Genomic DNA, 25274 nt, shown 5'->3' with positions numbered 1-25274 from the left:
CACTCCAGTACCTCAATTTCTATCCTATAACGTGGCATCCAGAGCTGAACCCAGTATTCAAGCTGTAGCCTCATCAGTGCCAAGTACAGGGACGCCATCACTTCCCTAGTCCTGCTGGACACACTGGTTTCATCCAGTGTAGGATGCCATTGGCTTTCTTGACCACCTGGACACACTGCTGGGTCATTATCAGCTGTAAACCAGCACCCCCAGATCCTTTTCCACCAGACTGCTTTGCAGCCACTCTGCCCCAAGCCTGTAGCATTGCCTGGGGTTGTTGTGACCCACGAGTAGGACCCAGTGTTTGGTCTTGTTAAACCTCATTCTGTTGACCTCAGCTCATTGATATCGCTTGTCCAGATCCCTCTGTAGTGCCTTCCTAGGAGAGCTGAGAAACATCCCAAACTGGCACTAGCTGAGTGGGCTTTAAGACCCTGGCTTCTTTGGGTACAGCTGGGAGAGGGTGTGACTACAGAGCAACAGGGATATCTGGAACACAAGAAAGGAACAAAGAATAGAAAATTATTACCATCTATTTATAAATGCAATTTACATTTGGTAAGCTTGAGTCAGCTGTCACCCAGTTTCTTGGGTTTATATGGCCAGTGAAAGCCTGTAAAGATGCTTAATTAGTTATTAAGCTCATTATTATTTTCAGTAATTTCTGTATATATATATATATATATATATATCCATCAATGTCAGCAGTCATTTTCTGGTCTCTCAGTTAAAAGAATAAAGAACATATAAATCTTCTATCTTTTTGAGGGTGTGACAGCATGTTTATGTTGCCTTAGACACTGTTAAGCTAGGGTGGAATATTTTTTAAGAAAGGCTCTGAAAGACTAATTGCTGTTTGAGTTCACAAGCTGGCACACCTGCTGTGGGGTGTATGTAGGCAGATAGATCTTGGGTCAGATCTGGTTTTAACCAGTGATTTTCACCCAGATGGATGTGGGGTAGGTGGAGAACATGAAGTGTGAGCATTGGCAGCCTCACCTCTCACCAGACCTGCCAGGCCAGCAGCGCCAGCAAAGTGTGTTGAAATGTGCTGTTGGATATGGTAACATCAAGCTGCCAACACCTTCAGCTCAAGGGAGCTGAAAGTAGGTCTCAATCTGAGCTTAGTTTCCTGAGATTGATTTAGAATTGCTTCATTCAAGACATGCTTATCTCAGCTCTGCCCACAAAGGCTCCTCCTTTCTTTAATACAGAGGATAAATGCTGTATGTCACTGTGACTTTTAAATACCATATGGCAACAAGGTGATAGGCACTTCTAGGCAGCTGTGATGTGCCAGAGTACAGAGGCATAACAAGGTTAGACATAAGCTTCCTTATTCATCAGTTTATAAAATCAATCTCTAGTAAAACACTCAAAACAGCAAGAAAAAACCCACAGCTACTTCATTATTCAACATAGAAGACTTTATTTACAAATAGACATGAAGATCTTAGAAAGAAGAGCTTGAGTTCTATTTTATTTGCATTGAGTTCATTAACAGTCCTAATAAATGTTCATCCTGCATTTCTTGGACAAATGTAAATACTGAACATTAGCCTTAATAACATGGATTAACAAGAGCTGTAACTGATGCTTTGGACAAACTAACCACTAATTCAAGTGTAGTCTAGGTGCTGCACACAGTTTCAGAGTCCAAACCTGCATTGAGATGACAGAGATGAACAAACAGTTTGGGTGACTGCAAAACTGGGCCCTGAGACAGTGAAAATCACAGCCTGACTTGCTGGACTGCTCCTGCTGGAGCACCACATTGCACTGACCAACACCAGCACAGCAAGCACTAACTTGTAGACAGTGGCCGATGAAGATTAAATGCTTGAGTAGCAAAAAACCAACAGAAGCATTGCTGTTACCTTTCACAAAAAGATCTCCATGGCAGATTCTGGCACAAATGTTAGTTTTGGAACAAAACCTTGGTGTCAGCTCTTGAACCACTGTGTTTCAGAGAAGGTGGCATAATGATGTTAGCTGCTCTTACACATTTCAGCCTAGCCCCTGGGACTCTAGGGATACCTTCAGTTGTGTCAGACTGTCGCCAGACTAATATGAGAACAGAGCAATAATGTAGAGGTGAGAAAAAGGTCTTGTTTTTTTATTGGCTGGAAAGCACCATGAGCAATCAAAGGCACAGGCTGTCTAGATGGGAGCAGAGCTCCCCTTGAGTGTCTTGTCTCCTGTTACTCTGCATTTCCAGCCCGTGGCTGGAAAGAAAGAGGGTGCAGCTACATACCACGTTGACCCTGCCTTCAAGAATAATCTTGGGGGATTTCTGTGATTTATTAGATTTATTGGTAGCACCTTAGTCTATTGGGCTTTCCCTTTTATTTCCAAAGGGGGCAACCACCTCACTAAAAATCCTCAGACAAAAGACAGTCCTTTACTAGAAAGATAAACCTCTCTAATTTTAAGTCTATTGTAGCATTATTTTCAAACACCAGGCTATGAGAGGCTGGACATGATTAATCTTCCTTTTTCTTTGCAGCTATTTGGGGGGGGGGGAATCTTTAAAAGTACTGAAATTAGGCTCTCATTCTGAATTCAGTGAGTCCACAGGAAAAGAAGAGACCTCACAACACTTAATATGTGCCTCACTAACTCTCATTTCTAAAATATGGCATTCATATTGAATACAAAAACAAACCATCCATGCAGATGGCAGTGTTTGCTACCTGCTCTAATGAGGCTGATGCACCTCATTAAACAAATGGTTGCACAATTTCCTTGTGGCAGATGGTTCAGTTACAAATATCAGCAAGGAGCTGGGGCTAACAGTTTTCATTTATGTTCTTCTATAGCAAGGAGGCAGAACCCTGCAATGTTGGACTGAAATCACTATCAGTCTTTCTTGTGTCTAGAAAGTATTCTGGACTATCTTCTCTTGACCTTTAAGGGAGGCCTTGGGCAAAGTGGGGTTAAGAGAGAGCAGAGGTTAGCGTTCAAGCAAAAGCCAGAAAGAAAGGCATAGAGAAAGCAAGAGCAATGAAGCAGGCTGGGAGTCAGGGAGTTGTTCAGATAACTAAACAGATGTGGAGCCAAATGTTCATGAGCTCCATTAACATATGAATGACTGTGGTGTGTCTAGAAGCCAGCTCCATTTAAAATGTATAGACCACATATTTTAGTAAGGTTTTTTATTAACTTTGTGTATTACAGTTAGTAATTTTACATCACAAACTTCACATTCGGTGCAATTCACACATCCCTGAATAGAGGACAGAGAGCAGGTCTATTACAGCAGCTTCCACTCCTTGACAGAACACAAACAAACATTGCAACGAAAGCATCTAGAGCACAGCCTGAGCTCAAAGGTGTTGTCATTCCCAGCCTGTGCTCAGAGACAGAACATCAGCAAACAACTTTCCTCTGTCTTGCAAATCCAAAACCAACCAACCAAACAAACAAAAAACCCAGGCAGAAGGTGGACTAAAGTCCAACCGCACCTCACCTTCAGTCTGCTTGCATGTCATTTAACATTTGTAACAAGGTTCAAACAATCAGAGCTATCTGACAGCATAGTTTCCATCGTGGCCTCTTCAGTGATCTCAACGTTTTGAACCTTAGCACATCAGCCTGCTAGGCTTAGCTAGTTGGGCTTCTCAAAGTGGAAAAGCATGTTGAATTCCACGGCGTGTGGACTGGCTGTGCCTTGGATCATACATTTTGTCTTTGAATTTTAATATTCTGCTGGACTGAAACTTCACTTAAACATTGACTACTTCTGAAGACTTTTCATTATCTGTAGTGAAATGAAAGCAGAATTCACAGAATCACAGAAACATCCAGGTCGGAAAGGACCCTCAGGATCACTGAGTCCAACCTATAACCCTACTCTGCAAGATTCACCTTAAACCATACCCACACATCCAAATGACCCTTAAACACATCCAGCATCAGTGACCCATCACCTCCCATGGCAGCTCATTCCAGTGCCTGACCACTCTCTTTGTGAAAAACTTTTTCCTAATGTCCAATCTAAACCTACTAAGTTTCAGCTTGAGGACATCCCTCCTTGTTCTGTCTCTAATTTCCTGTGAGAAGAGACCAGCACTAGCATCTCCACAATGTCCCTTCAGGTAGTTGTAGACAGCAATGAGGTCTCTCCTCAGCCTCCTCTTTCAAACTAAACATCCTGGGCTCCCTCAGTCACTCCTCGTAAGATTTATTCTCTAAGCCCTTCACCAGCTTTGTCACCCTCCTCTGAACCCGCTCCAGCACCTCCACATCTCTCTTGTATTGCAGTGCCCAAAACTGAACACAGTATTTGAGGTATGGCCTCACCAAAGCCGACTACAAGGGGACAATCACCACCCTGCTCCTGCTGGCCACAGCATTTTTAATGCAAGCCAGGATGCCATTGGTCTTCTTGGCTGTCTGGGCACACTGCTGGCTTATATTCACCTGCCTGACTATTACAGCCCCCAGAATTCAACATGTGATGAGTTAAGTCTCCATCCTGAAAACATCTCTTTACTACTACTGTTACACCCTAACATTAATGTCTCTGCACTTCATGCAAGCCACTCAAAACCTGTGTTTGTTTCCCTAGATGTCAGTGCATTAATCCACCATTTGGTTATTCTACCCATCAGGGTAGTCTTAGTGGGTTAGGTATATTCAGGAGATATTTAGCCTAACATAACAGTGATGCATAACTGAGGGGGAAAAAAGATAAATCTTATCCAACATTCAACAAAAAATGCCATTTACAATGTGTTCTCTGGTCCCCTGGCAGGAGTATGGCATGGAAGAACATAGGAATCTGCAGCTGTGTGGCCTCTGTCCCAGAGCAGTAGATAGAGGACACTTATAAATGGTTTAGCAGTTTGGGACAAAATGTCTGTTTTCATGAACTCACAACAATCACATTGTGTTCTGGAACTCTAAAAAATGTTGATTTTCTGATATAGTTGCCAATACTGTTTCCTGAGTGCATGAAGAGCATCCAAAAAGATTAGGGATGGGAAGGGAATTTAAAAACATTAAGGCTGGATGATTTCCCACAGAACAACTGCTGAATTTACGAGCACTTCATAAAGGGCAGCTAAATAGGTAATGATTCTGAACTTCTTGAAACCCTGAGGAACCATTACTGCTGAGGACAGACCCCTTAGTGCCTACTTACCTATTTCATTTCCGTTGGTCTGCATGCGAAGTAGGAACCCATGAATGCCAGGAACAGCACAGAACCTGTGATCAGTAAGGACAGCTGCAGCACATTCAAAAAGTAGACTGGCCCAGTGACTTTGGTTCTGAACATTTCTGCTTTCTCATCACCAATAACAGCTGACTGAAACAGTGAAAAAAAAGACATCAGTGAGAGGTAAGCATGCAAGCCTTCACCTGCTGAATATATTCTTGGTGTGTGCAAATCGCACCATGCCTTTAATTGCCCAGTTTCAGGGCACTGAGACTGAAAATGCTAGGCCAAGGGTGTTCTGTTTTGTTTTGAACAATGAAGATTAGCAGGCAGAAAATAATACTAACCTCATTTAGCCAAAGAAGAGGAAAGACATAAGATTTGTTAACTTTTGATAAAGCTCTGAAATGAGAAAATAAGAACAGTGTGTTACTTTAAGTTTAGTTCATAATCCCAGCTTCTACTTAAGTATTTTTCTTCCCCTCTAATTACATATCTACCTTCCAGTTGTACCTTTTTAGTTTAGTTTCAGACTGAAAAATATAAGCCTACAATTAATAATGGGCAACCACCTCTTTCTGTCAAGTCTTTTGTATGTGGGCAGTCAGAAAGAATCAAAGAATCACAGGCAGGCTTAGGTTGGAAGTGACCTCATGGGCAGGGATGCCTTTCAACTAGACTTGGCTGCTCAAGGCCTCATTCAACCTGGCCTTGAACATCCCTGGGGAGGAGGTATTCACAACCTCCCTGGGCAACCTATTCCAGGTGTTGGTGGGATCTAGGTGGTGTTCACTCACCAGATGTATAAAATCTTGCAATGCAAGCCTGTAGCTACATTTGGACCAATGAAGAGAAAAGAACCAGCTAGAGAACCATCAATCTGCATGATAAAATCCACCTAGTGACAGAGTTCATAGAAATTCTCTCTCTGTCATTGGATTTATTACAGAAAATACATTTTGCTTTCTAGTTCGTCCACATCCTCATCGTGGCCACAGGGATGTTTGTTGTAAGAATGCAATTGTTAACATGTTGCCTGCTAAGCTTCTGTGAGGATGTCAAATGTGTGTTAAGGAATGATTAAGGGAGTGGAACATCTCCCTTCTGACGAAAGCCTGGAGCTGGGTCTCTGTAGCTTAGAGAAGTGGAGCCTGAAGGGTGACCTCATGCATGCTTATAAAGATGTGAAGGGCTAGTGTTGAGAGGTTCCAAGTGAACATAAGGAAATTCTTTTTCACTGAGAGGATGACAGATCCCTGAAATAGGCTGCTCACAGAGGTTGAGGAGTCTCCTTCTCTGGAGACATTTCAAACTTGCCTGGGTGCTTCCCCGTGTGACCTGCTCTTGGTGATCTAGCTCTGGCAGGGGGGTTGGACTGGATGATTTTTTGATGTTCCTTCCAACCCAGCATTCCATGATTCTATGATACATAGGCAGTGCCTTCCTCAAGAATGCTTATGCTTTCACTGAAAGTTATGTTCTTTGAGAAGTCATGGCTGAGACTTTTGAAAGACAAAAAGCCTTTGGGAAAATATTTTTATTCCTTCTTTTACCAGCCATTTCTACAAACTCTCTCATAGACCTGTCAGCCCTCTTGGAAACAAAAAAAAAACCCATGAAAAATAAAATAACAAAGCAGTACTTACTCTATTTTTGGTGCAGGCTTCACAAGGAGGTTTACTTGCAGTCTTTTTGCAAATTGTAGTGTAAAGCCAGTAGTCTAAAAGCAGAAAGCAAACAAACAAACAAAACCAACCCAATTAAAAACATTAACTAAACCACTGTGAATGCCTAAGCCCAGAATCTGGGCTGTGTGTCCAGGTGCTATTTTATCTTTATGGTCTGAAGAAATGTTCATGTTTCTAAGGACCTCATTTCTCACAGAAATTCTGGTTTTGTGGCTTTACCAGAGTTACTTTCATAACTGACCATAAAAACTGAAGGTCAAAAAAAAGCTTAAAAATACTTAGTCATGAAACGTTTCATATAAAACTGTGCTGGTTTAGGGATCCCTCCCCCCTAGATATTAGGTATTTTTTCATTTTCACTAAGAAGGATGTGTAACTTGCACAGGGCCAAACCCTAACATGTCATATCAGAACAAACACATCAAAACAAAGATCAGGTCTTCTTTTCATCTCATCTTTTTCCCTTTTGTCCTCCACAGAAACAAGACAAGGTGTAATTCTGGCAAAATTCATGTCAAATCTAGGAACTTCTGATTGATCTCTGTATTCCAAATAAGGTGTGCACAGGCTTTGACCCTCCAGCGGGACTGACCCTCAACCTGACCCTAGGTGGTCTTGACCCCTCCCCCCGGGTGGGTCTGAAGGCTACCAGGTGATGGTTAGGATGCTCCCCCTTCCTGTCTAAAGGTCTATAAAGCAGGGGGACTGCCTGTTCTCTCTCTCTGTGCTCCCTGCTTACCAGCATCACCATCCTGTTCCAGGTTCATATCATATCATATCATAGAATCAACCAGGCTGGAAGAGACCTCCAAGATCATCCAGTCCAACCTATCCCTCAGCCCTAGACAGTCAACCAGACCATGGCACCAAGTGCCTCATCCAGTCTTTTCTTGAAGACCTCCAGGGACGGTGCCTCCACCACCTTCTCTTTGTTTCACTACGTTGCCATCACCCACAAGGCAGACAAACCCATTGCCATCCAAATCTGGTTGCATTTACACATTTTGTGTTCTGTTTTTTCCCTTCCCTATACCTTTGTAGCTTCCCTACCTCAGATACCTTTTTAATTTATTGTTAAACTTTTCTTCTTTTTAACTTCCAAATCAGAGTGAGATTGAGTTATTTGGGTGTGCTTACCTTCCTCTCTCTCTACATCTAATTCCTTTCATTTGGGAAAGAAGGGGGAAGAGGGAAGGGCACTCTAAAAAAATTGTTATTGGTTCTATCAAATCTATTTGAGTCTCTGGGAATTTAAGTTAGAACCGAGACAAGCTGAAACAAAGTGTTAACTTCAGATGTCCTCACCAAAGTTATAACAAAATTATAACAGCCAAAATACTTTAGTGAGCAATCCTGAATTTTTACTTTGTCATTAAAAATTCAGAGCAAAAGAACATTTTGGAACCTTATAGTTCATCACACAATTTAGAAAACATTGGTGAATAAACTTAAAATGAGCAACCTCAATTACTGGTACAGAAATGGAAGTTAAATTTGAGGCCATCAAAATCAGAGCAGTAATAAAAATATTTGAAGGTTGTAGAAAAGCATATTTCTAAGTTTGCAGGATCTATTTAATCCCACATTCCCAATAAGGAAAACCCAAAACTTATTTTCCAAGCTATGAAGGTCAGAATGAGATGAAGTTCCGCTCTAAATTTCCCTTGCTAAAACACTTTGTGAGCAGATCTTGCAAAAGCAAGCAAGAAAATATTGTCTCTTCTGCTCATCCCTCTGGCAAAAGACCTGTTCTACACTACAATGAAATTTAAACATTGCAAGTTTACTGAGTTACAGTTGTTAAATATTTGGACTTACAGGCTCTACATCTAGATATGTCTCATGCTCCTTCTCATTTGGGCTCAAGCCTTCAACATCATGCAATATAGAGTCACTTGCATGAAGAAAATGTGGAAGAGAGATGAATACAGGTCTTCCTGTTTGAAAAAAAAAACCACAAACCACAAATCAAACCCAAAAGCAACAAACAAAAAGTTACTTCAATAATTAAGCTTTGTTTCAGTGCTTATCTGAGGCTTTTTCTGTATTTCCCTTTTTCTATAGATACACAATCCCCATAAAAACAGACCCAGCCCCCAAAAAAGAATTAAATTTGAGCATTTCTGTGATTCTACTGTCACAAGGAGTATTTACAGGGTGAAATAAATTGTGGTTACAGAGCCTGCTTGTCTGTGTCTATGCTGTGGAGCTGGCAGAGCTCCCAGTATCATGCTGAGGTAAAGACTTGGCTGTCGCCGTTTCTCCCCACATTCATAACATTGTTTTAGTAGAAAGCAAGCCTGAAGTGAACCTAAGCTGTCCATGCTGCACCAAACATCAACTCATAGATAGATAGATATTATTGTACTGATGATAAACGAAGCAATCAATGTCTCTCAGTCTCTGCATGTGTACATAGTTGTGTACACACACACAGCCCCCACCTCCTCACACACACCACCCCTCCCTGTGTTTGAATTACTGTGAACACAAGGACTGTGACCATCTCTGGCTTTTACACAGTGTGTTTCCCCTTCTTTTCTATACGTGCATTCCTGCCTTTTCACAGGTTTCTGTAGTTAGCACCATCTTGCAAAGCACTAGGCAAAATGCAGAATTGTTATAGCCCTCATTTTGGGAAATGAGGCTGCAGAAAATGTGAGAGCTCTCACAGGCAGTCTGTGGAAGAGTTCACAGGCAGTGTGTGGAAGAGTTCACAGGCAAACCCAAACATCCTAGATCTGAAAGTAAAGCTTGGCTGAAGGGCATGTGCTTTCTCCACAGCTAAACGGCTTATTTGGAAGTGTGGTGCCAGTACTATACCTGCTTTGCAGGCACTAATGTCTAGAACTCCAGCTAATGTGCAGTTCTGTGATACAGCTCTATCTGTACAGAAACAATAATTGTCTTCAACTTCAGTAGGTGATGCAAATGCTTCCCGTGGAACTGCGAAACGGTACAGCGGGATTCCCTTCACTTTCTGCTTGCTCTGGAAAACTCCGTAGATCGACCTGAACACAAAAGAGGAGAAACATATTTCAGTCATTTGAATTAAAAATCTGAATTTCTGGCAATGTTGCCAAATACCTCATAAAAAAATAATAAAAAAAAGATATTCCGGGGAGCCTGTGCTCAGGCTTCTCTCACACTGTTCAGCAGTTCATAGGGGTGTTTCCATGCAATGGAGAATATTTCATAGAATCATAGAATCATAGAATCAATCAGGTTGGAAGAGACCTCCAAGATCATCCAGTCCAACCTAGCACCCAGCCCTAGCCAATCAACTAGACCATGGCACTGAGTGCCTCATCCAGTCTTTTCTTGAACACCTCCAGGGACAGTGACTCCACCACCTCCCCGGGCAGCCCATTCCAATGCCAATCACTAAGAACTTCCTCCTAACATCCAGCCTATACTTTCCCTGGCACAACTTGAGACTGTGTCCCCTTGTTCTGTTGCTGGTTTCTTCTGTTTAAACAGAACTGACAAATGGCTGCTAGACCAAGTGATTTTAAACAACAACTTCAATATATCTCAGTCTTCAAAAGAAGTGTGAGTAGCAGAACAAGGGAGGCAATTCTGCCCATCTTCTCTCATGAGACCCTGCCTGCAGTACTGCATCCCCCTGCATAAGACAGACTTGGAGCTGCCAGAGCAGGTCCAGAGGAGAGCCATGAAGGTGAGCAGAGGGCTGATGTACTCCCTCACAAAAGCTCAGAGGTGAGCACAACGATACACAAGACTGGCAGAAATACTACTAGGAAACAATTATTCAAGAGCTCTTTCCCCTACACACATCACTGTTATGACATTTTGGAGAGTTTTTAGACTACAGAAGAGACACTCAGTATAAATCAGCTCTGCTATAGGCTTTGGTTGAGCTGGGGATACTAATCTAAGTGCCATGATGCAGGCAACATTGTTTAAATAACTTTATTCCATTGTATACAATCGGAATGCCACTTAAGCTTCTTTTGGCTGATACATTAACTACAGATACAGAGATATGGTTGTTACACAGTAATGTAACCAGGGCAGCAGCGCTTTGTACTGCAGCCAAATGAAAGAAGCGTTCTGCATTTTGCAACATCCCCAGAAACATTTTCCATGACCCTGTTTCAGCACAACCGTAGGGCAACTGTTAACTGTCCTTCTTCATTGGTCATTAATAGTGAGAAATAAATGGCCAGAGGGATCTTTCACACTGGGTGCAACCAGTCCAAAGACTTCTATCTCCTCTGCTCAGAATTCCCTTTTCGATGACTGGTGAAACGGTTTCCGCTTTAGAGATACAATTACTTCACACATAAGCTAAAAGAACTTTAACTTCGTGTAGAAACACTGCTCTTTAAACGGTCTGCAAAGCAAACAACCCACTCTAAATCTAGTTTAAAGGAAGCAGCTGTTTCCAGGCAGCAAAATAAATACAGGGGTCGAGCCTCCCAAAACAAATACACTGCGATGCGCTTTAAATCTTTTAACATCGCTTTCAGTGATCTCACTGGAGAACTGAGGGACACTGGAGAGCCAGAACAGAAACAGCAGGCTGAAAAGCCATCAGTCTGGGGTGTATTAAGTAGGTTTGTTTATCTGTAAATACATAAAAATAACATAAGTAAAAATATCCTGTGAGAAAACAATTTTGAGTATCAAGGGGATGCCAGAATGTCCTGCTCTGCATAGATGATGTTCTGCAGAAATTCTGAAGATGGGCCTGAGCGGCACCTGCTGTACCTATTGGCTGCTAAGGTCAAACAATCATAAACTCTTAGAATGGTCTGGGTTAAAAGAGATCTCTGAAGGTCATCTATCCAAACTCCCTTCAGTCAGCAGGGACATGCTCCACTAGAGCAGGTTGTTCAGAGCCTTGCTAATGAGCCTCGCTGTGATTCTTTCCAGGGATATGGCCTCAACCACCCCACCAGGCAACTCATTTCAGTGTTTCACCACCCTTATGGTAAGGAACTTGTTCCTGACATCCAGTCTAAATCCTTTCTCATTTCAAACCATTTTCCCTCATCCTGTCACTGCAGGCCTTTGGAAACAGTCCTGCTGTACCCTTCTTGTAGGCTCCCTTCAGGTACTGGAAGGACACTATTAGGTCTCCCCAGAGCCTTCTCTTCTCCAGTCTGAACAACCCCAGCTCCTAAGCAGGGTCCTGATCTTAGAAAAGTTCAGGACTTTGAACTCTGTGTGCATCAATGTCTTTCACAGGTCTGTAACAGCTCACAATGGATTCAGATACTCCTGAGTTACACATCTCTAGCCGGCTGAAATAAAGCACACTGTAAGTAGCTTACTACATGACAGAAACAAAAGTTGTAGAATCGGGTTCTGAATAATGGATACAGCTCATGAATTTATTTCCCAGAGAGAGTGATTTGCCATTGGAATGGGCTGCCCAGGGAGGTGGTGGAGTCACCGTCCCTGGAGGTGTTCAAAAGAAGACTGGATGAGGCACTTAGTGCCATGGTCTTGTTGACTGGATGGGGCTGGGTGCTAGGTTGGACTGGATGATCTTGGAGGTCTCTTCCAACCTGGCTGATTCTATGATTCTATGAAAAGTTTATGCCTAGCTGCCTAGATGACTTAACCCAAGCAGAGCCAATGCAGATGTCCTTTGAAATGAGAGAGTGTTTGCGTGGCACATGCAGCTGTGTCCACACAGCCTACCTGCAAATGTCGGAGGAGAAGAAGCGCAGTACCTGATTCTTCTTAACAAATGGTGGGAATGATGCCCCATCTGTGAATAAAAGAAAAACCAAAACAAGAGCTTTGAAAGCAATTCCATTTAGAAGACAAGCTTGGATTTCTAGCTCTATACTCAGCAGTTACTTTCCTACAAAGCTGTGAAAAAGGAAACAAAATGAGTCATTTATGAGAAGAATGTTTATGTGAGTTATTGCAAGGTGGCAGGCACTCCACAGATAAGACTGAATTGGCTTTGAAAGGAAGCCAAACCACAGCAGCTACTTTTTTAAATGTTTGCTTGTTTATTTTTTTCCCCAGATGTGAAGCTCTATGAATGACTTCATTAAAAACAAAGGATATGAAAATAAATGTTGCTCAATACAAACCTGTTGCCCTTTCTTCAAGATGAATGCAGGGTTTTAGAGGTGCTTGGTACACCTGCAGTTATGATGCTCAACACTTACAGCAAGCACAGATTTGACTTCCAAGCTGGCTATTTAATAAACAGTGCTAGACCTTCCAAGCTGGCTATTGAATAAACAGTGCTAAACCTATTTTCTGCTCAAGCAGACCTCTTCTTTGTAAGCTGATATACCCTCTATAGCTAAAGGAAAGAAGGGAACACTTCTAGGGCACAGTTCATCTCACCCCATGTTAGACATTCGAAATAGGTCAGAGTAAGTGCGCTTTGGTGATGTTTTCTTCTCCACTCGTTATAAAAAGCACACAGTCAGTTCAGATGCATATTTCTGCACTGCAAGCATTCAGAGTTAAGTAAGAGTACTCTCTGTCATTTTCCCAAACAAGGTGTTGTAACAAAACTTTAACCAGGACATATGTTACTTCTTGCCCCAATTTCTGTTTAGTTTCTTAGTCAGCAGCCATAACCAATGAACTGAAAACATCTGTGATATTTTTTAATCTAGTTGGCTGGAGCAAGAAAGCTAAATTACATACTGCCTCCTGCCCACTGCTGACAGGAACACTTTTTCTTAAAGAAGGTCCAAGATTATTCTACACACACACAACTTCTAGCTCCTGGCAGTCTTGGAGAGTTTACAAACATGGACTCATTTCAAACCTCATACAAGAATACTGCTTAACATTGTTATCTAGAAATTTACTTACACTATATAAGCTGCTCTTTGATGTGAGAAGGTTACAAGATTAGGAGAACTTCTCACATTTACAAGACTTTTTAGACCTGCTACTTGTCTAGACACATGGTCTCTCCTGAGCAGTCACATTGCTCTTGTAAACTGTTCAATAACCTTTGTTAACAAGGAAAAGCTCCATATATTCATGTACTGAGGCATTTAGTCTACTTAACTCAGTATGTTTATTTCATCAGCTGTGGAAGAATAAAAATCTAAAACCTGACCCTGAGAAAAAAGAGTTCATGCTTCATAAGAAAGCCCCAGAAACTAAAGAAAGCATTGCCTCTTATAAAATGAATGATATAGTTTTACAAGGAACTAATCTATCCTGATGCACACACTTTAGGAAAATCAGATGGTTGTGATGTATTTGACATACTTCAAAAGAACTTGTCATGTGTTCTGGGTTATAAGGAATACAATCTGTGGCAGATAAAGCAGCACAGAAAGGTGCAAAAAATGCAAAATCAGGTTTATTTTCATGGAATGGGCTGCCCAGGGAGGTGGTGGAGTCACCGTCCCTGGAGGTGTTCAAGAAAAGCCTGGATGAGGCACTCAGTGCCATGGTCTAGTTGACTGGCTAGGGTTGGGTGTTAGGTTGGACGGGATGTTCTTGGAGGTCTCTTCCAACCTGGCTGATTCTATGACTCTATGATTCTGTGCTGGCTTTCTGAAAGCCTGCAGCTTTTTGCAAAAGCCTCCGCTACGACACCTGCAGCCTCAGCTCAGCAGCTTCTGCTGTCCTGACAGTGACACTTTCACTCATCAAAAAAGAAAAAAATCAAATGCAACTTCAAGAATTCAACTACTTTCATATCCATTCCAAAAGGCAACTTACAAAAAGTTTTCTCGAGTTTGTTCATTTCAGACTAAATTACTTCTCCTCTTCATTCCTTTGTCAGTGGCCTCCAAACCACCAGATGGCTCCTTCGCCCTCGCCACTTTTTGCATATTTAAGTAAACATTTTTGTCCATTCTGCTTTATTTAACTGAACTTTTTTTCACAGTGCAAATGAATGTGTATTATTAGAATGTAAAGTTAATTTTAAACTGTGGTAGGAAAGGGGAAAAAATACTAGTTACAATGTACCACTGAAATAATTAAGAGAAACAGAAAGCTGGATTCTTTCATTTTATCTCTTCCATGTCTACTCTAGCTGAAGAGAGGCTGTGTACATGTACATACACCATAATCACAGTATCACAGTAACACCAAGGTTGGAAGAGACCTCATAGATCAGCAAGTCCAACCTATTAATAATCTGTAATATATATATTACAACACCATGATGTGTAATGTTATTAATGTATAACATATTACAACACAACAATGTATAACATATAGATCATAGCACACTTATGCACCAATATTAGCACAGATGCACATCTTGTTCAATAAGGCCAAGTGCAGAGTCCTGTACCTAGGGAGGAATAACACCAAGCATCAGCACTATTACAGACCAGAGGTCATCCTGCTGGAAAGCAGCTCCATGGAGAAAGACCTTTGAGTCCTAATGGACAGCAAGTTTTTCATGGGATAGCAATGTGCCCTTGTAGCCAAGAGGGCCAACAGCATCCTGGGGTGCATTAAGAAAAGTGTACAGCAGGTCTAGGGAGGTTCTCCTCCCCCTCTGCTCTACCCTGCTGAGACAACACCTTGAGTACTGTGTTCAGTTTTGGGTGCCCCAGTTCAAAACAGACAGGGATCTTCTAGAGAGATTCCAACAGAGAGCTACAAAGACAACCAGGGAACTTGGACATCTGTGCTCTGAAGACTGACAGACCTGGAACTGTTTAGTTTAGTCTTGAGAGGAGAAGGCTGAGAGGGGATTTTACCAACATCTATAAATATCTGAAGGTGTCAGGCTCATTTTGGTGGTGCCCAGTAATAGAACAAGGAACAACAGGTACAAGTTAGAACACAGGAGCTTCCACCTCAACACAAGGAGACACTTGTTTATGGTGAGGGTCACAAAGCACAGGAACAGACTGTCCAGAGAGGCTGTGGAGTGTCCTTCTTTGGAGACCTTCAAACCCTGCCTGGATGTGTTCCTGTGCAGCATGCTGTAGGTGACCCTGCTTTGGAAAGGAGATTGGACTGGATGATCTCTGGAGGTCTCTTCCAACCCCTAACATTCTGTAGCAATAATGGTAGCATTTACACATTCATATTTACATCTACATTTAATATACAGAATATTGAACTGTCAAAGTGAGGGGAATTAACTTAAATATTGTATTTCATTATTGCCAAGTAACATCAAGACATGTCTTCAAGATTTAAAAAGCTTTTATAGGCTCACCTGTGCCATTAACCAAATCGCAGTAACCTTCCCAGTATGAAAGATTCCTTTAAGATAAAAAGAGAGAGTCATGCTGCATGCAGCATATTACACCATGTGATTCACCTCATTACCTCTATGGATAAACATAACTACTCCAGTATAAGCCTGACCCATTAGCAAAGTCAGAGGATAGAGCTGCTCATTCATTTACTCAGATAAACTTTATGATGCATTAGAATAGGATATAAGGGATCTAGCTACTTAACCACACAAAACAGAAGTAACTACTTGTAACAAAGAATCAATAATAGTCTTAAATCCCAGCTCCTAATAGAATAATTAACAGCTGAGAGAGGTGGTTTTGCTAAGTCCGGTGCTTGAGCCAGCTTCCTTTGTACTGTTGAAGTTTTTCCATTTATCTATAGCTCTTAGGGAACCAAGCCTTAAAAGCCTTGAAAAACACGTGCAGCTTTTAATTGTACAATGCTATGATACCTTTTGGCTTTATAGCTTTCAATTATTGCTGTCTTTGTAATATCTTCTGTCCCAGTATAGACTCTGTAAAGTCCATCAGATGTCCCATTATACTGTGACAAAAATAAAAGGAATAACAGTTAGAGGTATTGATCCAGACTGTAGCATTGTCAGATTTATCTTCCTTGCAGAAGCTGATGCAATTTTTAATGACAGAATGATGACTGAAGGCTTTGCCTCCTCATAGTTTTCACTTACCGGGTAGAAGACTCCTAGAACTGGGTCCACAGGGAAGGGGATTTTGTTTAAGAAAGGATCTTTGTATCCCCACAGCAGCTCTTTCACTGTTCTGTTCTGCAGCATTGATGATTTAGAAGATTTAATCCAAGTGTTTAATAGTAGCTGTATAAAAGCGTTTGTATACAAGGAAGGTGCAGCCTACAACAGCAATAAAATTAACATTTAGCATAACATTGACTGCCTCCAAGCAATCTCTGGCAAAACTGGCTTCCAGAGTTCCAGCTCCCTCTAAGTTAAGTTTCTACTTTAACACTTCTCTACCAAAGAAGAAATTACTGGGCATAACCAGCATAAATTCAAATGATTTGTCATCACTGTTTACGTGAGTTCATTGGATTGCCCCCAATCACAGAACCGTGGAGGTTGGAAGGGACCTCTGCAGTCACCCTGCCCAGCCTCCCTGATCAAGCCAAGAGCCAGTTGCCTGGGAGCACGGCCAGATGGCTTTTGAATATCTCCAAGCAATCATCTCAGATCCCTTTCTGTCTAACCACTGTTGTGCCACTTCTTTTCTGCCATCTACATGTGCTTCAAACTCACTTGCACTATAAACACGTAAGTAAAAAACATACAAACCTTCTTACTTCTTGGCTTAGACAAGTGGTTTAGATTTGCTGTTACACTAGCTGCAATACAGCTGTACCCTGCATAAAATCGACCAAGTGCTCAGTCTACATTATGTCTTTACTTAGTAAGAATACATATTTGCCACAAACACATCCTTCTTTCTCAACAGAATTAACTCTAAATAACGGATAATCTTTCCTAATTCAATGATGGATAATGTTGATTTACCAGCAGCAATTGTAATAAACGTTCCTAGGGGCATAAACACTAAGTCAAGTCCCTAGAGGCAATGAATAGCTCGTAGAAAGCAAACAAATGATCTATATTGGTCTGTTTGGTGAAGCAGGAAACAGTAACAATTTTGATAAGTAAATTTGTGTAAAAACCAAATGATTCTCTTAAAGCAAATGCTCAGCCTAGGCCTGTTAATGGGCCATTTCTTCGTGCTTAGTGCTGGGAGGATAGCAATGAAAGAATCTCGTTTGCTTTCCTTTCATCCCCCTCAACCCCCTCAACTTTTGTCTGAACTTGAATGCATATGCCTGAACCTGAAAGCATGGATATGAAAAGATGATGAGATAGTAGAGATGTGAGCTGAGTCCCCTCAGGGTTAAGAAGGTGTGAAAAATATCCCTCTGAATTCCTTTGTAAGTAGTTATGGTATAAAAGGGGAGCTCTGACTGACTGAAGTCACTGCTGTCAAACGAGGTAGTTAAAGTCTCTCTGGGAGTCTAGGCTTAAATCACTTTGTTTCTGAGCCACAAAGCAGAACTTGGATGCTATGGTCCCATTTCCTCAGACATGGCTGCTTTCAGACATGAGCCTATGCTTAAACCCATCAAGAGCTACATGAGAGTCCAAAGCATGGGAGCTGAGCAGAGTTAATACTGTGACATAGAGGACTTGGAGTGTAGGAAACAAGAACAGTTTTTCAAAAGAGAAGTGTTGGCTTAAGCTAGAACACAGGCAGAATATATCTGGGTCGAACAGGTCATTTGCCTTTATTTAATAGGCTTTTTCTCCTCAGAGAAAATTCCAGTACTTAAAGGGAGGTTACAAATACGAGTGAGGCTCTTTCATCACAAGAAACAACAGGAAGAAGACAAGAGATGGCTGTGAATTACACCAGGAAAGGTTTCATGTTGATAGAAGAAAGGGTTTTTTTTTACAGTGAGAACAGTCAGTCACTGAAGTGTCCCAGAAAATGTCCAGAAAATCTCATCCAGGCTCCCTTTCTCAGAAAGCATTGGACCAGATCACCTTTTGAGGTCCCTTCCAACATAAACTCTTCTATGATTCTGTGACTGACTCTGAGATTCTGTGCTATGTTGACACTAATCTCTTTACTCTGCCTCTAACAGCCACCCTCTCACAGTGGTCCTGAACGTTCACATGCAGACACCACAGAGTCAGTGCAAGACAATCAGGGATGAATATAAACATGAAAACTGGAAAGGTCAGTCAAGGATAAATACTCTCAGCCTTTGGTAACAAAAAAACAACTGCACTGAAAAAAATTTAGGCCACCTGTGTGCTTGTGGTTTTGTTTGAAGAAGAAGGTCTCAGTAGGACAGGAAAGCCCAGGGAATGCCTTTGTAGTGATGCTAAGGGGCACCACGGTGAGTAAGCAGCTGGGGCAGCGAGGCCACGAATACATCAAGCATGGGATTTAATTCAGCCTCCCCTGCAAGGCAGGACTGAAGATATTGTGGAAAGAGTGTATCAAATCCATGCTGCATCTCACACACAGAGGGAATCCACTCACAAACTCTTTGCTCATTCCCACGCTAAAATTGACTAGGATGATACTCTTTGATACATCACATCCAAAGTGATGACTTTGCTTCCATTGACAGGAATCCAAGAAAACCCTGTGAGTATAAGAAAACCTTAATATATGTCCAATATGTCCTCAGAAGTATTTTTTCCTATTATTTATTTTAGAAACAGTAATAGAGCTGTCCTCAGTGTAGCTGACTCTCACAGCATCTACGTTCGCAGAGAGGGGTTGGAGTGGCTGGAGAGCAGCCAGACAGAGAGGGATCTGGGGGTGCTGATTGATACCCGCCTGAACATGAGCCAGCAGTGTGCCCAGGTGGCCAAGAGAGCCAGTGGCATCCTGGCCTGCATCAGGAATGGTGTGGTCAGCAGGAGCAGGGAGGTCATTCTGCCCCTGTACTCTGCACTGGTTAGACCACACCTTGAGTACTGTGTTCAGTTCTGGGCCCCCCAGTTTAGGAGGGACATTGAGATGCTTGATCATGTCGAGAGAAGGGCGACGAGGCTGGTGAGAGGCCTTGAGCACAGCCCTATGAGGAGAGGCTGAGGGAGCTGGGATTGGTTAGCCTGGAGAAGAGGAGGCTCAGGGGTGACCTTATTGCTGTCTACAACTACCTGAGGGGTGGTTGTGGCCAGGAGGAGGTTGCTCTCTTCTCTCAGGTGGCCAGCACCAGAACAAGAGGACACAGCCTCAGGCTGCGCCAGGGGAAATTTAGGCTGGAGGTGAGGAGAAAGTTCTTCCCTGAGAGAGTCATTGGACACTGGAATGGGCTGCCCGGGGAGGAGGTGGAGTCGCCATCCCTGGGGCTGTTCAAGGCAAGGTTGGACGTGGCACTTGGTGCCATGGTCTAGCCTTGAGCTCTGTGGTAAAGGGTTGGACTTGATGATCTGTGAGGTCCCTTCCAACCCTGATGATACTGTGATACTATGATATGATAAGTGGCAGTTTCAGTAGTCCTAACGATAACTCCTCTATTTCCTCCAGGTTTTCTCTCTTTACTTACAACAACAGCCAGGTTGAGGACTGTGAAGGTATCGTTCTCTGTCCCGACAGACATGTCAGGCTCAAAACGAGCAACATTAGGCAGCATGTAGGATATTGTGCCATCGGAGTTTTCCGTGATGTTCTCCTTGGGTAAATACCGCACCCTTCAGGTACAAAACAAAAACAGAGAATAGCTTCATAACTTTGACAGTTGTTTTTCCAGACAACATAATCATGCCTGACTGAAGTGTTTATGAATAGTGGATTGATCTTCTCATAGAATCATAGAACAGCTCAAGTTCAAAGGGGTCTCAGAGATATCTTCTCCAACCCCCCTCCCATGGGCAGGGACACCTCTCAACTAGACTTGGCTGTTCAAGGTCTCATCCAGCCTGGCCTTGAACACCTTCAGGGAGAAGGCATCCACAACCTCCCTGGGCAACCTATTCTAGAGTCTTACCACCCTCATACTGAAGAACTTCTTCCTAAGATCCAGTCTAAACCTACTCTCCCACAGCTTCAAACCATTCCCTTTTGTCCTACTGTTAGACACCCTTATGAAAAATCCCTCTCCAGCCTTCCTGTAGGATCCCTTCATATATTGGAAAGTATCTCTAAGGTCTCCTTGGAGTCTTCTCAACCCCAGCATCTTCAGCTTGTCCTCATAGCAGAGGTGCTTCAGACCTTGGATCATCTTTGTGGGCCTTGCTCCAACAGCTCTGTGTCCTTCTTATGATGGGGACACCTGAACTGGAATGTTGAACATTTTATAACCACAAAAAAGGATTCTAAACTTTTTGTGTGAATACAATTCAATTTTCTGTGGAAGATTTTTCTTTGGGAAATATTTCCAAAGTTCATAAAGGAATTTTATTCACTGATATGAAATTAAAATTATTTTTCTTTTATCTTTTTATTCCAACAATGGAACTTGAATCTTTTCATATATTGTTTTAATTATATTTTGTCACTTTGTTTTCTAAACTTGCTCAAAATTGAATGTAATTAGAAGGGGATGAATCAGAATGATTAGGAAACACTTTTAAGTTTTGATTTGCTAGGCCTGTGATGCAACAAATCAGATTACAGGTTAAATCCATAGTAGGAGTCAATTTGATAACACTTTGTATGTCTGTGGAAATCCATAAACAGTCCTTCAGCTTCACTGAGATCCTCGTACACCTCCCGTGAATGCCTCATCAGCAACTCACTAAGGTGCAGTCTCTGAGCAGTGATAGTTCCAGCCTCAACTCTTCAAGTCCCCATCCTCTTGCTGACCTCTCTGCTGAGGAACCACTCAACTCAGCCTATGCTGTGGGTTCACAAAGCTTGTCACAGTGCCATTGCAGGGATCTTCAGGGTACACCATCAATTCTTCTAGTCTGGGTGTAGGGGCACATTGAGTACTGTGTTCAATTCTGGGCCCCCCAGTTTAGGAGGGACATTGAGATGCTTGAGTGTGTCCAGAGAAGGGCGACGAGGCTGGTGAGAGGCCTTGAGCACAGCCCTACGAGGAGAGGCTGAGGGAGCTGGGATTGTTTAGCCTGGAGAAGAGGAGGCTCAGGGGAGACCTTATTGCTGTCTACAACTACCTGAAGGGAGGTTGTGTCCAGGAGGAGGTTGCTCTCTTCTCTCAGGTGGCCAGCACCAGAACGAGAGGACACAGCCTCAGGCTGTGCCAGGGGAAATTTAGGCTTGAGGTGAGGAGAAAGTTCTTCACTGAGAGAGTCATTGGACACTGGAATGGGCTGCCCGGGGAGGTGGTGGAGTCGCTGTCCCTGGAGCTGCTCAAGGCAAGATTGGACGTGGCACTTGGTGCCATGGTCTAGCCTTGAGCTCTGTGGTAAAGGGTTGGACTTGATGATCTATGAGGTCTCTTCCAACCTTGGTGATACTGTGATGTTCAAAGAGCCTCCACCCATGACACACATATACTAAGTGCAGGTGGGCATTATCCCAAAAGCAGCTGTATCTTACCTTTGAGACTGCTTTGTGTCCCTAATGTTTTAATTAGCAGCATACTCTGTAAACTGAAAGTAGGGAGATTTTTTTTTTCCTAATTAATATTACCTCTAAGCAGAAGCAAAAGACCTAGAACAAGGTTGGTGAAAGAACTGTGCAGACAGCTGCGCTTCCCAGGACAGCAGTTCCACATAGTAATAAATAATTAAATATTTAATGGGAGACTGAGAGAGAAACTAAGCAGCATTGTGGGTCAAGTAGACTAAACACCCTCAGTGAGCATGACTGTGTTCTTACAGTTCTAGGCATCTCGCACAGATGTGTCCCTGAAAAAATAGGCACAATCACCACCAGCAGAGGAAAACAGTTCTGCTTGGTGGGAGTTCACCTGCTGCAGAATTTCTTAACTGGTTTCTTTCCTGATTCCTGTGTAACCATTTCCTATAACTTCCAAGTACTCTACAAACAAAGAGTTATATTTTGCCATGAGAAATGAACAATCTTTTAGACATCAAAGCACATCGACTGTCGATGTTGTAATGTAAAACCATCTTGCAAAAATAATATACATCCCTTAAGACAGCAAGAAAGAAATGTTTCATCATTTCAGGAAAGCAGTTTCATAATAATGGTGTCAGTGAGAGCTGAGCATTGGGCTTAATGACTCAGGAAGCATCAACTAGTCCTATACCAACATCACATTTAAAATTACAGAAATGATTTTAAAAATTCCCTGAATGGGGATGGGCTGCATCAGGAATGGTGTGGTCAGAAGGAGCAGGGAGGTCATTCTGCCCCTGTACTCTGTACTGGTTAGACCACACCTTGAGTACTGTGTTCAGTTCTGGGCCCCCCAGTTTAAAAGGGACGTTGAGATGCTTGAGCGTGTCCAGAGAAGAGCGACGAGGCTGGTGAGAGGCCCTGAGCACAGCCCTATGAGGAGAGGCTGAGGGAGCTGGGATTGGTTAGGCTGGAGAATAGGAGGCTCAGGGGTGACCTTATTGCTGTCTACAACTACCTGAGGGGTGGTTGTGGCCAGGAGGAGGTTGCTCTCTTCTCTCAGGTGGCCAGCACCAGAACAAGAGGACATAGCCTCAGGCTGCGCCAGGGGAGATTTAGGCTGGAGGTGAGGAGAAAGTTCTTCACTGAGAGAGTCATTGGACACTGGAATGGGCTGCCCGGGGAGGTGGTGGAGTCGCCGTCCCTGGGGCTGTTCAAGGCAAGGTTGGACGTGGCACTTGGTGCCATGGTCTAGCCTTGAGCTCTGTGGTAAAGGGTTGGACTTGATGATCTGTGAGGTCTCTCCCAACCCTGATGATACTGTGATACTGTGATCTGTGCCTCAATTAGTATATTCAGAAAAATGAATGGTTTTCAAATGGAAAAATGAAAAAGGAAAATGAAATTAAAACCAATTGAAAATGAAAAAAAAGAAACCAACCCTACAGATTAAAACCAAGTCATAAAAGAACAAAGAGAAAAAAAGAAAGGGATCATTAAAATAGATATGAGTGATCCATGGATGATGAGATCTTGGGTTTAGGTCATCTGGCATATTTTCTTTTATGCAAAAAGCTGGCAGGAACTGAGCAGCAACAAATGCAATCGAACCTATGTGAGTTGTTGTGGCGAACACACAGCTACTAAGCGATCGTTTTCCGCAAGAACAAACAGCTTCACACCCAACTACGTATTTCTAGAGGTGTATTTCCAGTGTGAGACTCAATGACAAAAGTCTTTGTGATTATTGTGCATAGCTGCAATTTAGGCTTCTCTCTTTTTTTTCTGTGGTCAAATCTGACTAAAATATGAAACTAGAATTTCAAAACTAGATCTTAACTCAGCAGAACTTTCTCTGACTTAAAACTTCTGATGTGACAGGTCACACACTCAGGTGGCTTTGCTTACCTGTATGTGTAAGGTCCTCTTTGTTCAAGCTTTGGACGCGCTCCTCTCTCTAACACCTCTGAAGGATTTTGCACATCAAAGATCCAAAACTGCCTGTAAACTGAACTTCCTGGCACAAGCCAATTTTGAAAAGCAATGGTACCATTTGCAATGACAGCTTCCTAAAAGGACAAAAATCAAAGCTCAAATTAACCACACACAAAATTAGTGACAAACTGCATTTACTTTCCAGATAATTGTAGGAGATTCCTGAGCTGACAAAAAAGTGGAAAAAAAAACATAAAGGCAATGTTATCATCAGTATGAGGCATACAGCAGACACTTCAAGGCAAGGTTGGACGTGGCACTTGGTGCCATGCTCTAGCCTTGAGCTCTGTGGTAAAGGGTTGGACTTGATCTGTGAGGTCTCTTCCAACCCTGATGATACTGTGATACTGTGATACTTTTGATCAACATTTTCAGGCAGCCTGACATGCCTAAAATCAAAACTGAGTGATACAATAACTGCCCACAAGATGGAAGTGATTGCCACTATAGCAAATAACAAAATTTTGCTACAAGTTGTGGTCAGGTATTGCCTTAGTTTCAAAATTATTTATCAAATCCGCTGAAGAACTGCAAAAAGAAATGTTTGAACAAATGTAGAACAAGGGGACACAGTCTCAAGTTGTACCAGGGAAGGTATAGGCTGGATGTTAGGAGGAAGTTCTTCACAGAGAGAGTGATTTCCCATTGGAATGGGCTGCCCAGGGAGGTGGTGGAGGCACCGTCCCTGGAGGTCTTCAAGAAAAGACTGGATGAGACACTTAGAGCCATAGTCTAGTTGACTGGATAGGTCTGGGTGGTAGGTTGGACTGGATGATCTTGGAGGTCTCTTCCAACCTGGTTGATTCTATGATTCTATGATTCTATGAAGGACTAAATGATACCATAAACTACTTCTCATAGATTTGGAAAGAAGGGTTAAATTTGAGCAGTACACAGGCCATAAGCAATTTTGCAACCAGAGAAAGCAAATTGCATTCCTGAAGGACTGTTTTTTTGCCTGAAAACTCTTGTGACCAAAACTGAAACCTTAAGAAATCTCTTCAGTTTTGATAACATTTTGTTATAAAAGTTTCCCAGGACTAAGGAATGAGGACAAAATATGGATATAAGGACAAGAAAGGACCACAGCAATCACATCAGAATAGCCAACGGCTTTATGGTACTCAGCTATAATATGGTAAAAGCAAATTTAGTCCTTGAGACTACACAGTGAGAACCATAAAATCAACCAGGTTGGAGGAGACCTCCAAGATCATACAGTCCAATCTA

The 25274-nt window shown here is 42.4% G+C and overlaps 1 protein-coding gene across 2 annotated transcripts in view; it reads right to left on the bottom strand.

Annotated features, from left to right (window-relative positions):
- Positions 1 to 1405: 1405 nt before the first annotated feature.
- CD36 (CD36 molecule (CD36 blood group)) overlaps positions 1406 to 25274 on the bottom strand; it is a 43796-nt gene continuing 19927 nt past the window's right edge. The window contains exons 3-14 of one of the 2 annotated variants that reach the window (XM_064142922.1): positions 23958 to 24118; positions 20107 to 20251; positions 16715 to 16894; positions 16478 to 16569; positions 16001 to 16047; positions 12523 to 12592; positions 9673 to 9860; positions 8668 to 8786; positions 6808 to 6881; positions 5509 to 5563; positions 5147 to 5311; positions 1406 to 3760 (exon numbers count right to left, since the gene is read on the bottom strand). In XM_064142922.1, coding sequence (XP_063998992.1) covers positions 5147 to 5311; positions 5509 to 5563; positions 6808 to 6881; positions 8668 to 8786; positions 9673 to 9860; positions 12523 to 12592; positions 16001 to 16047; positions 16478 to 16569; positions 16715 to 16894; positions 20107 to 20251; positions 23958 to 24118 — 1296 coding nt within the window. In that variant the 3' untranslated portion in view covers positions 1406 to 3760. Of the gene's footprint in view, positions 3761 to 5146; positions 5312 to 5508; positions 5564 to 6807; positions 6882 to 8617; positions 8787 to 9672; positions 9861 to 12522; positions 12593 to 16000; positions 16048 to 16477; positions 16570 to 16714; positions 16895 to 20106; positions 20252 to 23957; positions 24119 to 25274 lie in introns of those variants that run through there. The other variant, XM_064142921.1, reaches the window with a different exon arrangement.

This window comes from Pogoniulus pusillus, chromosome 4, assembly GCF_015220805.1.
Source record: "Pogoniulus pusillus isolate bPogPus1 chromosome 4, bPogPus1.pri, whole genome shotgun sequence".
NCBI lineage: Eukaryota > Metazoa > Chordata > Aves > Piciformes > Lybiidae > Pogoniulus > Pogoniulus pusillus.
This window is presented reverse-complemented; position numbering and strand designations above follow the sequence as displayed.